This window comes from Poromitra crassiceps, assembly GCF_964638095.1.
Source record: "Poromitra crassiceps genome assembly, chromosome: 6".
Classification (NCBI taxonomy): Eukaryota; Metazoa; Chordata; class Actinopteri; order Beryciformes; family Melamphaidae; genus Poromitra; species Poromitra crassiceps.
In genome coordinates this window covers 50,297,607-50,312,749 of record NC_139627.1, presented here as the reverse complement: position 1 = coordinate 50,312,749, position 15,143 = coordinate 50,297,607, and the positions used below count along the sequence as shown (strand labels likewise).

Below are 15,143 nucleotides of genomic sequence, written 5' to 3'. Positions count from 1 at the left end.
GCAAAACATCCAGGAGCCCTGCCTCACTCATATCAGAGACCACGTCGTTGATCAAAACATCCAGGAGCCCTCCCTCACTCATATCAGAGACTACGTCGCTGATCAAAACATCCAGGAGCCCTCCCTCACTCATATCAGAGACCACGTCGCTGATCAAAACATCCAGGAGCCCTCCCTCACTCATATCAGAGACCACGTCGCTGATCAAAACATCCAGGAGCCCTCCCTCACTCATATCAGAGACCACGTCGCTGATCAAAACATCCAGGAGCCCTCCCTCACTCATATCAGAGACTACGTCGCTGATCAAAACATCCAGGAGCCCTCCCTCACTCATATCAGAGACTACGTCGTTGATCAAAACATCCAGGAGCCCTCCCTCACTCATATCAGAGACCACGTCGCTGATCAAAACATCCAGGAGCCCTCCCTCACTCATATCAGAGACCACGTCGTTGATCAAAACGGCGCTCATGTAAGCAGGCGAAGCAGCGGCCCCGACCCGCACTGCGTTACCAATACCAACCTCTGGGTGGAAGAAGATCTCGGGCCCCAGGAAGCGCTCGTAGCCAACGTCGATGGTGAACTCCTTCTTGCTGATGGAGTTGATGCCGGTGTACTGCTTGATCCACTTGGAGCCGTCCGTGTCGTACTTGCTGAACTCTTTGACCAGATCTGGACACACGTAGCTGAACCGCTCCTGTTGGCAACAAAAAGACAAGACCGTCAAGTTTCAGCAAAGCAACGTGATTGGTCAACTCAATACAGGGAGGGCCTTTCCACTCTGGAGCAGGTACTGGCTCGCTGTGTGCGAGAGTTGCATGTCTTAAAATGTTTTGCTTACTCCAATCCGTCTAGTCCAGGGGTGGGCAATTATTTTTCATGGGGGGCCACATGAGAAACCCAGATTGTTGCCGGGGGCCGAACAAATATTGTCATGCCGTAACCCATGGATGGGTAACTTTGATGATAGAGAGGGCCACAAAAAATGTCCTCGCTACCAGGTTTTGCTGAGGGCCGAACGGCGGCAGCGTGAAAAATTTGGGGCATTTGAAGCCAGGTTTAGAGGAATAACTAATTTTAAATTAACAGTTGTGATGTCATTATTCAGTCTTAACCACCAATATTTCATCGTTTTCTCACTCACTCCTATGTCACCACCTGCTCTCAGGGCTTGAAATTAACTTTTTTGACCACCTGCCAATATGGCTGCTAGATTTTAAAGTTACCAGCCAATTAGAATTTCCACTAGCCAAAATGTTTTTCTTGAAATAAACCAGAATATGAGTGGGTTAATTTAAGCATAAGTATCAATAAGTGGCCCGGAATGATCAAAGCCTGTGTTGAGGGTCACACGAACAAAAATGCATTCTTGAAGCTAAATAAATCCAAAACCAATGAGTTAATTATTTAAATTTCTAATTCAATGTAGCCTTTTAGTCATAAAGATTATGTAAGGGATAATGTATATTGAGGCGGTGATTACGGGGGAAATAATGACCGACAGGTGATGATTGAGCCCGACGCGCAGCGGAGGGCTTAATCGTTCACCTGAAGGTCATTATTTCCCAGTAATCACCGCCTCAATATACATTATCCCGCTTAGAACACGGCCTACAACTAAATCATTCAATAATCTGACAAAAATAATTATTCAAATATATTTTTTAATAGCGTTTTCAACGACAAAGCGGTTTCATTCGTAATTGGCACACAAGACACCACAGCTGCAACTGGTTGGCCTAATTAGTAGTGTCTTGCTGACAAAAGGCTCTTATCAACTGATTAATCCAGGTGTGGCAGAGCAGCGGTCGGTTGTCGAGAAATAATGACCGGTGAATATTGTTGATTGACCAATCAGAATCGAGTATTCAAGAGAGCCGTGTTCTAATGAAAGATATTCCATATTCCAGACTGAAATGCTATAACAGAAGTGGTGTATTGGCCAGAATGACATGAACATTTGGACACTTATTCAGCGGGTATCTTGCATGTTGCGTTCAGGTGCACTGTGTAATTCTTTTTTTTTTTTTTTTTGCAATTCCATCGCGGGCCACACAGGTGGCGCTCGCGGGCCGCATCCGGCCCGCGGGCCGTAGTTTGCCCATGTATGGTCTCTAGTCGATCTAATCGTCTGATCAATGCTTAAAACCGGCATTATTTCTTGATGCGTTTGCTGCGTTTACATCTTTATTTGTCTGCATATATTTTAGATGGGCCCCTAATTATTATGTTAACCCTGCTTATTCCATTTTAAAAACTCAAGTAATAAACTCCACAACCCCCCCAAAAAATAAAACATTCCAATCACGGTAATAATTCCCTTAAAGCAAAGCTCGCCGTCTTATTTTGTTTTTCTTACCTTCTCATTCTGCTCGTTTTTATTCTCATGTAGTATTTGTACTACTTTGGAGAGAACCTTTCAGACAACGGACATGCATTTGTATGCATGGTATGGAAGCCATAATACCTGGGTGAGAGTTCTTTACTGGGATTCCAGGTACTCGGGTGTTTGCGTTATGCCTATAACCACAGTGCAGAGGCACCTTACTAGGTCTACTGCTATCACAGTGAATATGAATGATTGGTAGCAGAACATATATTTCCAAGATATGCTATTGGTTTATTTTGCAGGTTGGGGTGTGAGCCATGCTGCAAGCCAGACAGCAGTGGAATTTCCCCAACATGTTTGGCCATAGTCCAACAAAATACACATCGCCTCAAAATCTAATGATTTGGATTCACTTTATTTCTCGTCTGTGTGTCTCGGGTGGAATGGTCCTCGACATCAAGAACACCACAAAGGCTTGGATTAACAAAGCGTACAGGTTAATGGATGTGGAGGAGGTGTAGAGAAACTAGGTGAATCACAATTAGTTGTGGTGATTAAAAAAGCAATTATAAGGGGAGGCTTAATGAGAACATAATTGACATTACTGTCACGTCAGTTTTTGAAATGCTTGTCAAAGATCCTGGAGATCGAAACGTTGCGATAAAGAACCACTGATGGAGCCTCAGTGTGCGGACCTTCTCTTTTTGTTACAGTTTTTGAAGTGGAAACAGAAAATAACATCTATAATACTTTTGATGTTGCAGGTTTGAAAAACAAGATTAAAATGGTAGGAGGGTGGGGGGAGCCATAAATGCTGCAAAAAAACCTAATCTCAGAAACTAAAAGTGTGTTCCAAATTATGTTTATGCATTTTCTTTTCTATTTTGAAATGCATATGCTGTAGTTTGAGTTGATCCCAGAATTAAACAAAACAAACAAAAGCAGCAGAACTGGAGAGAAAATAATTTAGCCAGAAAAACCCTTTGCATTTAACTGGCGGACCAACAGTGCCACCTAGTGTCCTCATGAGGAAAATGAGATTTGAACGTTTCATTTAATCTTTCAAACCAAAGACCGGAGTCATCACTGAGAGTGTAAAAATGAAAGAAATACAATATGAGACCACATATCGTCTTAGATATCGTAATATCATGTTATGGAATAAGTCTTTTCCTGGTTTTAAAGGCTGTATTACAGTAAAGTGATTTTCTGAACTTACGAGACTGGTCTAGGTCTGTTCTATCATTTGCCTTTAAGTAATTATATCCACATTACTGATTATTTATCAAAGATCTTGTGTAAAGATTTGTGAAAGCACCATGTGGTCAGGAAAGGAAACTGTCTTTCCTTCCGCATCTACTGTATGTATGTGTATAATGTGAAACCAGATCATTTTGTCCCAGTGGATCTACACCAAAGTCGCCAAAGATCTAAATGGATTTCAACGCTGAGAATTAAATAGAAATAATCAAGAATCGGCGATGATACTGGGAATGACAAATGTTGACTCCAGGAGGCAACCGTAACCCCCCGAGCAGAAGAGGTGGCCGATGGGAAATGTAGGCGGGTGGGTGACTCTACCTTGACTGCCTTGGCGGTCTCCAGCGACTGCTCCGGCGGGATGCCCACCTCCCGCTCCCTCAGGAGCTGCTGGGTGAAGTAGGTGATGTCACGCCCCGCGATAGGAATGTGCTTTATACAGCTGCCGATAACATAACCCTCGGCCTGAGAGAGAGAGAGAGAAAAATAGAGAGAGGGGAAAGAAAAAGAGTGTGAGAGGTGATGTCATAGCACATGAAACTGAATGGAACATTTAAGTACATGCACACGGGTGTGTGCAAAACAGAAAATCCGCTGGAATGGCAGATTTAGGGATCCAAGCACTGCGATTCCTCCTCTGTATCGCCCCGTTGTTGTGCTTGGCTGGTTTTGCGTCTGTTCAGCAGTGGCCACAGACATGCTGACTCAAGACGCCCAACCACTAAATGTATTCTGCAAAAAGCACATTTCCCAAACTCGATCATTCCTTCCGACCTCGGAGAGAATATGCCGGCCTACTTCTGAACTTCTACTTGATCCTGACGCTGACAAAGTAGACGGGTGGTGGTGGAGGTGATGGTGTTGGTGGTCCTTTGTGAATCATTTTTCAAAGCATGGTTATAGTACAAGAATAAACCCCCGCACACTGTCTCCACATGCAAATAAAAAAGTTGAATAAGTCAAGGGAAAAAAATAACGTTTCGGTCGTTAAGACCTTCATCAGATTCCTCAGAGGAAAACCGAGCGAGGAAAGATAAGCTTGATACTCGAGTAAACAACTGTGTTAAGAATAAATAGCCAACAACCTTTTGTTGTTCAAAAATATATATATACCGTAAATTCCGGACTATAAGGCGCACCGGTGTATAAGCCGCACCTGCAAAGTTGACTGTTTTTTACATATATAAGCCGCACCGGACTATAAGCCGCGGGTGTTTTAATGGTATTTATTTTTATTTATTTATTTATTTATTTTTTATTGTGTTTTAATGTTTAATTACCATATGTAAGGGTTCATGCACAGAGGGGATTGTCGGGAAAGAGATGGCTGTTTGAGGAAGCTCCCATTTATTAACATTTCAACAAAACAACATAACACAACACCACCTGTGTTGTGTTATGTTATGTTATGTTATGTTGTTAAAAGAGGGCAAGAGAGGAAATTAAAACAGAAGTGGATTTATAGTTAGAAAGAGTGCTAAAAAAGAGAGATTTATTTTTATTTTATTTTTTTGGAAAAAATCCATACATAAGCCGCACCGTTATATAAGCCGCAGGGGCCAAAAAAGCCCAAAAAACGGGAAATATAGTCCAGAATTTACGGTGTATATATAACAAATAATAATAATAATAATAATAAATAGCCAATAACACGATTGATTACTTGATTTAACATCCACAATACAAACTTTGAACTTCATAACCTGGAATCTGCCTGCGTTTATTCTTGAAGTGAAGTGGTGAGTGGCCATCAAATTAACCGGCTGGAAAAAATTGCTTTAAGCCACCATTTCTTTTTATTACCTCCACCAAGGAGGTGATGTTTTCCCCACCATTTATTTCCTCTTTTAGCAGGATTAAGGGAAAACTACTGGGCCGATTTTCATGAAAGGTGGTGGAAGATTGTAGCATGGGCCAAGGAAGAACTCATTACACTTTGGAGTGACTCCGGACCCCACTCACGAACAAGTAGGGATGTAACCGGTTTGAATGATAACCGTGATAAAATTCCTTACGATAACCGTACCTGTTTCAAATTTTCATTATCATTAAAACCGTGGTACCGTGATTACCGTGGTACCGTGATTACCGTGATTACAGTGCTTTGAAAAACATGGTAAATAAATACTGTCAACTAAAGTTGGCAACAGTCTCCCAGGTGAAAACGTGCAGCCTTGGAGTAATGATTTCAGTGAGTGTATCAACACTATTTGGGTCTGCGTTTTCAATATAAAACTATAAATATAAAAATTATTTCGGTGAGTCTCTCAGTACTTTTTGAACATTTTCATAAATCTTTTATGAATACTGTGATAATACGATAACCGTGATAATTTTGGTCAGGATAATGGTGATGTGAAATTTTCATAGCGTTACATCTCTACGAACAAGCAGCACCAACCTTGGCTGGAGGAGGTCTGCGCCCTCCAAGTGAAGTGCCCTTCTAGTCTTTAAGAGTCTTTTGTTGCACTGATGGGGTCCAATTGCAATCTTTGATATCCGCTCGGGGAACGTTTAGAACATTTATCGGTTGATTGTTGATCAGTGTCTGATTGATTGGTGCGCCCCTAGTTAAAAAAGACCTAGTCTCGACGCCAGACCCATGAGAGTTCTTACGCTGATACACTACGTTACTGCATGCTGCAGAGCTCTCTCTGGGTCTGGGACACTTTCCCTCAGAGGGCTGGTTATGGGAGGGAACCGTTCACTTGGCCAGTCATATGCCAGTGATGGCTGCAGTCCTCTCCAATCAGTAACGACTTTGCGATCAGACAACACGGGAGGCGCAGCCCATTTGCTGTCTCATCGGTGCTACGACCGGTCACTCATTCAATTTCAACCCGCCTTCAAAACCAGCAGTGGCTGTGAAGTGGCACAGACTCACTTAAAGGAACACTCCGCCCATTTTCAACCAGCTTTGTATCATTAGAACATCAGTAGTATATCAGAAAACCGTAAACTGTTTTGAAGTCTGTCATTTAATTTGACAGTTATTGAGTGTTAAAGTGTGGACCAGTGACATCACTGGTCCACACTAACTCAAATTAATAACTCATTAACTCAAATCAACTGTCAATAACTGTCAAACTAGCTGAATGATGAACAGTTTGACAGTTATTGAGAGTTGATTTGAGTTAATGAGTTATTAATTTGAGTTAGTGTGGACCAGTGATGTCACTGGTCCACACTTTAACACTCAATAACTGTCAAATTAAATGACAGACTTCAAAACAGTTTACAGTTTTCTGATATACTACTGATGTTCTAATGATACAAAGCTGGTTGAAAATGGGCGGAGTGTTCCTTTAAGTAGTAGGCGGAGCGCAGCGATTCAACGTAATATTTGAGTCTGGGGAGAGACTAAAAACAACCCAACTAATTGCATGAAAACTTATTTGAAAATAACAGTATATTGGTCGAATTGTTTGAAATAATGATGCAGAGTTTCAAATGGACGCTGTTTCTTCAAGAAGGAGGAACTGTGTGTGTGTGTGTGTGTGTGTGTGTGTGTGTGTGTGTGTGTGTGTGAGCGGTCTCTGTGGGCCAGAGTGTGTCTGTCAGTCAGTGAACTCACCACCGGGATGACGTGAGTGACGCCGTCTCCGCTGTCGATGACTGTGCCCGTCAGTGTTCTCTCTCCCACCTGTCTGGACGTCCAGGATGCTGCCAGAGCCAGCACAGCCTGGGAGGAGCACACACACACACACACACACATGCGCAGGCACACACACGCGCGCGCGCACACACACGCACACGCACACACACACACACACACGCACACACACACACACACACGCAATGAGTACCATTGCCCATACTGTTTGTTCTAGGGGTGTCGCGGTACATGTATTCGTCCCGTGAGTTCACGGTACGGGCATCACGGTACGTCGTTTCACGGTAACGACACGAATACGTCAAATCCAGAAGCGCCTAAATGCTGTTTGAACGCCATTGAATTGAATTGAATTAAACGCCAGAAGAAGCGGCTAAACGTTACATAACACTGACAAAGCTGTTAACTTGTAAACAAGCAACTTACATCGCGTGGGATGACAAGCAAGATGCGGTGAGGAAGAGGGGATGACTCCTTGTCATGTTCCAATAATCCATTAGATGACCGAACGTAATCATCATGGTAAACAAAACCGAGCCAGTAAAATACAACCTAATGTTTACTTCTTTAAACAGGGCCATGCTGTACCAGTTTGTGACACTAGGTGGAGGACTAGTACTGCCTGTTCAAAATGAATGCCCATGGTTCAATAAAAACATAAAAATAATTTTTTGTTGTCGCTTTTTCCGCCGTTGTACCGTACCGTATTCGTACCGAACTGTGACCCCAAAACTGAGGTACGTACACCCCTAGTTTGTTCATACACAGATAGGGTGTCACCACATTATCATGAGAATTGGTCAAATGGTCAAATGAGCAAAGACATGAACTACCGTAAATTCCGGACTATAAGCCGCGGCTTTTTTCCCGTTTTTTGGCCTTTTTTGCCCCCTGCGGCTTATATAACGGTGCGGCTTATCTATGGATTTTTCCAGCAAACGGCCACTCGGGAACCTCCAAAATCTATGGATGTTGGTATGAGGCAGAACGAGAGCAAGACAGACATTATGAGAGCGAGACCCTGATTGGATGATGTTGCAAAAAATGTGCCTCGCGACCTGATTGGAGCACTGTGCCACTACTCTCTCTCAGCCACTACGGTAAAACACCCTCCCTCCTCCCTCGCTCTGGGGGGAAAAAGGCAGCGATTGAGCCTGAAAGACAGTCTGAATGAAATTGAATGTAACATTCCCAATTCTATGTATTACATTCTAAAAAACTAACAGCAACATTTTGGAAGGCTAAGCCACACAACTAGCTCGTTGTAATCTAACATCATGCTTCAAAAGATGGAGAACTGGCTGTGTTACGACGATGGCGGCGATTGAGCCTGAAAGCCATGTCTGAGACAGTAGCGAGACAGGAACAACAACAGCAGCAGCAGCAAAGGATCATGCACAAACCCGAGACGAAAGGGACTGTCCGTCAGGGCGCGGACGACTGTGTCAGCAACTCCCTCCCGACTACCAGGAGAAAATTACAAACTTCGGCGAATTGACACAAAGAAAGATCAAGGAATATTCCATCGGACCGGAGCAGATCATAAATATGGATGAAGTGCCTTTGACGTTCGACCTGCCTCTCACTAGGACTGTTAACAAGAAAGGTGAATCGTCCATCACGTTGAGAACCACAGGTCACGAGAGAACGAATTTCACTTGTGTTCTTGGCTGCACAGCATCTGGAGTAAAGCTCCCGCCGATGGTGATTTTTAAGCATCTCACAATGTGTGATTTTGTCTGGGGATTAGTGACCTGACTTTTGTTTTGTTGAAATGTTAATAAATGGGAGCTTCCCCAAACAGCCATCTCTTTCCCGACAATCCCCTCTGTGCACGAAGCCTTACATATGGTAATTAAACATCAAAACACCCGCGGCTTATAGACCGGTGCGGCTTATATAAGAAAAAAATAGTCAACTTTGAAGGTGCGGCTTATAGACCGGTGCGCCTTATAGTCCGGAATTTACGGTACATGGCTAAACAAAAAGAAATGTAAAACTGGCCTATAAGAATGCATTTCAGGATGATTATGATCACCCTTTAGATAGGAGGAAGGACGCGCGTCGCGTGTGCATGAAGTGTAAATCAACATCTCTCATTCACACAACAGTCATCGCAGCTTATGGGGCCCAACCTGCACTGCGATGTACAGTCCCGGGACATTGAAGGATTCAAACATGATCTCAGCTGTGTACTCCCGATTTTCTGGTGTGTTCAGAGGAGGTTCTGTCTGCAAAGAGAGAAGCACACGCACACGCACACGCACACACACACACACACACACACACACACACATACGTCTGTTTTGTTGGATCATTCATCAAAGAGTTGATTTTACACACAAAATAGCATTGGAAACAGGTAGGGTGACATACTTCTACAAAAAACGTCCTGATATCAACTATTTTGGCTGGAAAATGTGTTTTTGCCAGATATATATTTTTTTAATGTAATGCTTTCTGTTCTTAGTGGGGTTTTTTTTTTATTAAGCTGTGTTCACACAAAGATATTTATTTTTCTCTCTATTTGTCGCTCGATTCAACCCTTTGGAATCGCTCTGTCGCTGTGTTTAAATCGCTCGTCAACAGGCACAAGAATTGACGGACATCTGGGGGCTATAACGTTACGCAATGTCATGATGTTTGTCCACTACGAGCCACTGTAGTTGTTTACAAGCTAAGCCTATCAGCGTGCTCCTAACGCAAGCTCTATACCGGTAGTACAGACTTCACATGTCAGCTGTCAGCCTGTCAATCAGCTGTCAATGCGGTTTGTTGCCACACAATAAACCAGCGGTTTGTTCCAAGCCAGTGTGATCCTTGACTCACTCTCACACGGCAGCCAATCAGCATTGAACAGCGAGCGACTGATGCCAGCGTAATTTCACTCGAGTTGGGATATTTCATCTCGGGCGAGGAGCGAATTTTCGCCCTATCGCTCTGTCTCTGTCGCTCGGACGCCCAGCGATTTTTCTCCCGGGCTAACATACGCTCAATCGCTCGTTTGCATTGACTTTGTATGTAAACTCGATGCCAGCGAAAAACTTTAATAGGTCGGTGTGAACGCACCTTAACACAACCATAAAATACATAGACAATATTTACACAGTAAATAATTAGCATGGCTGGCAATGCATGACAAACACAAGCCAACCAAGTAGGTTACAAACAATGCCTGCAAATTGTACATACACCTATACAAAAACAAACATGTACACACACATGAATGTAAACGTAACTGTAAGATATTACAACCAACCTCAAATTATCAATAATTCATTTCATTCTATAGCAGACTCTCAAAAGAAAAAAAATGAAAATAAAGTTGCGATGTCAACAACACAATAGATTGTGTTATCAATAACACATCTCGGTATCCCAAGTTTTTGCTATTGTCAAGATCTCCCGTTTATTTGTGCCAGCACTTTTTGGCCTATCTTTCATAATTATCCTCTCCTGTAAATAATAATGTTTGAGAAAAGATATAAAGGACTTCAGACGTAATTTTGGGCTGTCAAATATATAAACTTTGCCCAGCAGCACAACAATATTCAATAACATAATTTGATATTCTTGACAACCAGTGTTTCCCATACATAAAGGAATTTGTGGCGGGCCGCCACAATAATATTTGGACCGCCACAATAAGATGTTGACCAAAAAAAAAAAAATTTTTTTTTTTTTTTTTACAGTGCACCTGAACGCAACATGCAAGATATCCGCTGAATAAGTGTCCAATAAATGTTCATGTCATTCTGGCCAATACTTCTGTTATAGCATTTCAGTCTGGAATATGGAATATCTTTCAATAATCTATGATTTAGCTGCTAAATTGTCAAATACCGCCATCTGCTCGCTACCCGGGCACTTATGTATGTACTTAACCCAACTAACTTAACCTAACTAACTATCCGGTGTGCACAACACTGTCAGCCTAAACTCCGGCTGACACCCCAAAAACCTACAATCCGCTACAGAAAAATGTATATTGTTTGTTTATTAACTGGCCCCTCGCCTTCTATCATTTCACGAAATTGGCAAAGCAAGTTGAGTATCCCTGACCTATAGGGAGAAATTTAGTTTGTCATTGTAAACGCACAGCACAGTAATGATGACATGTTCTTCATAGATCTAGCCTTTTAATTTTGCTCTTAAGCTTTCTCAAAGTACACCAAATTCATGCATTTTACTTTAAAATGTTTTAAAAAATCTCGCGGGGGCGCATGCCCCCGCACCCCCCTAGGGGGTCTGCGGTCCCCCACCACAAATTCTCAAAATCCTGTGGGAAACACTGACAACCCAATATAATATTGAGAGGAGGTAATGGTAAAAGAACAGCTTGTTCAGATAGGCAGTATGCCACCTGCTGCCAAAAGGATGCAACAACTGGACAAAACCAAAATAAATGCTATTTAAATCAATCAATCAAATCTTCTTTGCCACAATATCTACATAAATTGTTATAAGTTATTTTCCATGTTGTTTGTTTGTTTACTCAGCCTTAGCAACAGGTGAGACAAAAAGTGAATTCTGCATACTGCCTGAAGGGAAAGAAGAAGTCACTCAGCACGTCCATCAGAAACCAGGAAGTAGAAGCAGGAAGTGGTTAGGGTTAGGGGGCTCTTACCAGGAGGAAGTAGTGGTCCTCTGGCTCCGCCCTCAGGTACTTAAAGATGACCTGCTCCATGAAGCGCTCCATCAGGTCCCAGTCCTCAACGATACCATGACGGATTGGCCACTGTTGGGGTCAAAAGGACAGCCAATCAGAACAATACATACAAGATAGCAGGGCAGCCAATCAGAACAATACATAAAGGATATCAGGGCAGCCAATCAGAACAGTACAAGATATCAGGGCAGTGGCGGAAATGCAAATAAGACTAATGCAAACACAGCAGATATTTTTGTGGATGCCATTTTGAGGAAAAGGTTGAAAGCCCGTTTTGAAACATTATTGAACATTAGTGACGGACATGTGTCCTCAATTATATTCAGATTTTTCACCTGCTGCCAACTGGATGGAGCTGCTATCGATTCATATCTGATTTATTTCCACATATGAGTGAGGCCTGAATCGGACCGCAGAATATCCGAATCCATGTGCTTTTTTTACTGCTTACACATTCATAACACATATCGGATATGTGTGTCACATGTTAGCAAAAAGAAAATCACAATTGGGTCATTGTACCAGAGAGTCTATGTCTGAGGCCTTCGTTCAAAACTCTGAGGCACTGATGGAGAATTTTGAAGCCGATCAATGTTCATTAAGGAAGACTATCTGAGAAACACGAGTTGTCAGTGTTCACCTTTCCGTTTTATGCACACTGCAAAGGTTTGAAATATGTATACTGAGATGAAAAATAATTTTGCAATTGTCAAGGCCTGCTGGTTAGAGATCGTTTATTTCTACAAAGCTGGAACCCTACCTGCTCTTATCCCTACAGACTGCCGCCTACAGTGACATGTCGGGTGTAACGGTACGTGTATTCGTCCCGCGCCGTGATGTCACAGTACAGGCGTGACAGTTCGGTGCATGCAGCTGTACGAAGAATATGTCGATAGATACACACTCCAATCCAGAAGGTGGCGGTAAAGCCTGTCTGAAAGTTCCTGTCCACTGCACCCGCCGCTGCAATAACAACCAATGGATGGAGCTCCCGTGCTACTGAAAGCTAGCTCGCGGTAGTGCTGCACGATTAATCTAATCGCAATCGCAATCGTGATGTCAGCACGTGCGATTACATAACCGCAAAAGTGTGCGATTATTATCATCTTTTCCACGTCTTTTTGAGTGTGTGTGTGTGTGTGTCCTCTAACGTTACACGCGACGCAGCAAACAGACGTTTCTCTGCCATCACACTGGGCATCAACACTAGCGGGAGGCTTCTCCCATGCACTCCCGCAAATAAGTAATGTTATGCGCAGCAAAGTTACATCTTACCGAGAGGGAGAGAGAGAACATCCATGATCGCTAACAGCGAGCTATGCTAATAACTAGCTTGCCGTTCAGAAACGCATGTAAACAGCCGTGTGATTATTGAGAACGTCAGTAAAATAAGGAGAGAGCTGCAGGTGCTTATGCAGAACTAGTGCACGATTAAGTGCACAGTGGGTAATGACCCGCTGTGATGAAGAATATAGCGAGATTTATTTCAAATTGTTTTATTTATTTAGTTTTAATATATTTTAAATTGTAACATATTTCATGTATTTTAGTCTGTGATACGTGAAACCGTGGTATTTTTGTCCAAGGTTATCATAGCGTCAAAAACTCATGCCGGCACATCCCTAGATACCTCTTGTTTATTATATCGCAATCACAATCGCAATCGCAATATTGTCCACCCTAATCGCTAATCGCACCTTTCCCCCAAATCGTGCAGCACTAGCTCACGGTGACCCCACCCACTTCATCACCAGTGAGTGGGGAATGAAAAACCCTGTTCTACTAACGTGACCCGAGTATGAACAGCACACTTGCAATTTTCTACTCTATTCATTTTTGTGTTTTTATAAGAAGATGCCTTTCAGTTTAGTAGCTGCTTGTGACCACCTCCTTCTCTCCAGCCTGCCCGACATAAAAATATAACCTCATGCAAAAGAGTGTATGGTCACTGTTAGGGCTGGGCGATATGACGATATATTTTGTCTGGACGATAGAAAATGTATTTCGTCTCATATCGTTTATATCGTTGTGTTGCAAATCACACTCTTTACGGCAATATTGTTCGTCATTTGGATGACGCTGTGCTTTCTTCATTCCGTTTTCTTTTTTACTCACGTCCACAGTCCACACACGCACCAGACTGTGTCAACAAGCCCATTGCGTCCCTTTATAAGTGGCACAAATCAGCCGTGTGTAGGCTAAAGAGCAGGGAGATGTTACCTCCACTCCGTCCGCCTAGTCTACCCAGGCATTTGCGCTGTGTTAAGTCCGCGTTTGATCCATATTTGCGTGTGTCCTCCTAACGTTAAACCTGGCAAAACATCTCCTCCCATCCTCTCATCATCCCGAGGAAATCCATTGAGGAGCCGACAACAAAACGCCTATCATTAGCTTTAGCTTATAGCTTTCCCTGGGTTTAAGAGTTGTGTTGGATAACCGTGAAATCCCAGACTGGAGTATTTTTGTTGAGTGAACTGAACTAGTAACATGGAAATCCCGAAGTGGAGCATTTTTGTTCCTTTATAAACGAACTGAGAGAACTGGACTGAACTATAGGCCAAATAACTTTTATTCTACCCATTTTGCTCTAATGTAATCTTTGAAAATCGAACTGGTGGTGTGGTTCAGTTTGTGTTTCATTCTACTGCCCTGCAACTAATTATTATTATTTGTGTTGTAAAGAATAGCCATGCTTATCTGTATTCTGAATGCATGTATCCTTTGTGAGGTTTGACAACATTTTAACTGGTTTAACTGCTACATAAATAAATGGCCATGTGGTCATTTTATATAAACTATAAATTGAATTTACAGAAAATATGCTATATCGTGATGTATAAGGTTATCGGGATATGAAATGACCTATATCGGGATATGAGATTTTGGTCATATCGCCCAGCCCTAGTCACTGTTAGTGTTTCCTGCTATACTACAGGGCCAGGCTGTACCAATTTGTGACACTAGGTGGCGGACTAGTACTGCCTGTTCAAAATAAATGCCACAGCTTCAAAATAAATTAAAATAAACCTAGCCTTATGCATTTGGGAGTTTTTGTTGTTGCTTTTGTCCCCGTTGTACCGAACTCGTACCGAACCGTGACCCCCGAAACCGAGGTACGTACCGAACCGTGACGTCTGTGTGTACCGTGTGACACCCTTAGTCTAAATGTGTGGACTAACTCCTAAATATAGTCCATTACATGTCATGCACTATAGCAATCTAAGTGTTCCAAATAATAACAATGTGTCGTGGATTTATTTCTGGGACGT

General features: G+C 42.6%; 1 protein-coding gene across 1 annotated transcript in view; it reads right to left on the bottom strand.

The window, feature by feature from the left end:
- LOC310778115 (actin-related protein 3) overlaps positions 1 to 15,143 on the bottom strand; it is a 35,631-nt gene that overhangs the window by 8,105 nt on the left and 12,383 nt on the right. Inside the window, exons 4-8 of the mRNA XM_083638453.1 lie at positions 11,833 to 11,943; positions 9,341 to 9,436; positions 7,167 to 7,274; positions 3,914 to 4,057; positions 527 to 700 (exon numbers count right to left, since the gene is read on the bottom strand). Of these exons, the coding sequence (XP_083494579.1) occupies positions 527 to 700; positions 3,914 to 4,057; positions 7,167 to 7,274; positions 9,341 to 9,436; positions 11,833 to 11,943 (633 nt within the window). The remainder of the gene's footprint in view (positions 1 to 526; positions 701 to 3,913; positions 4,058 to 7,166; positions 7,275 to 9,340; positions 9,437 to 11,832; positions 11,944 to 15,143) is intronic.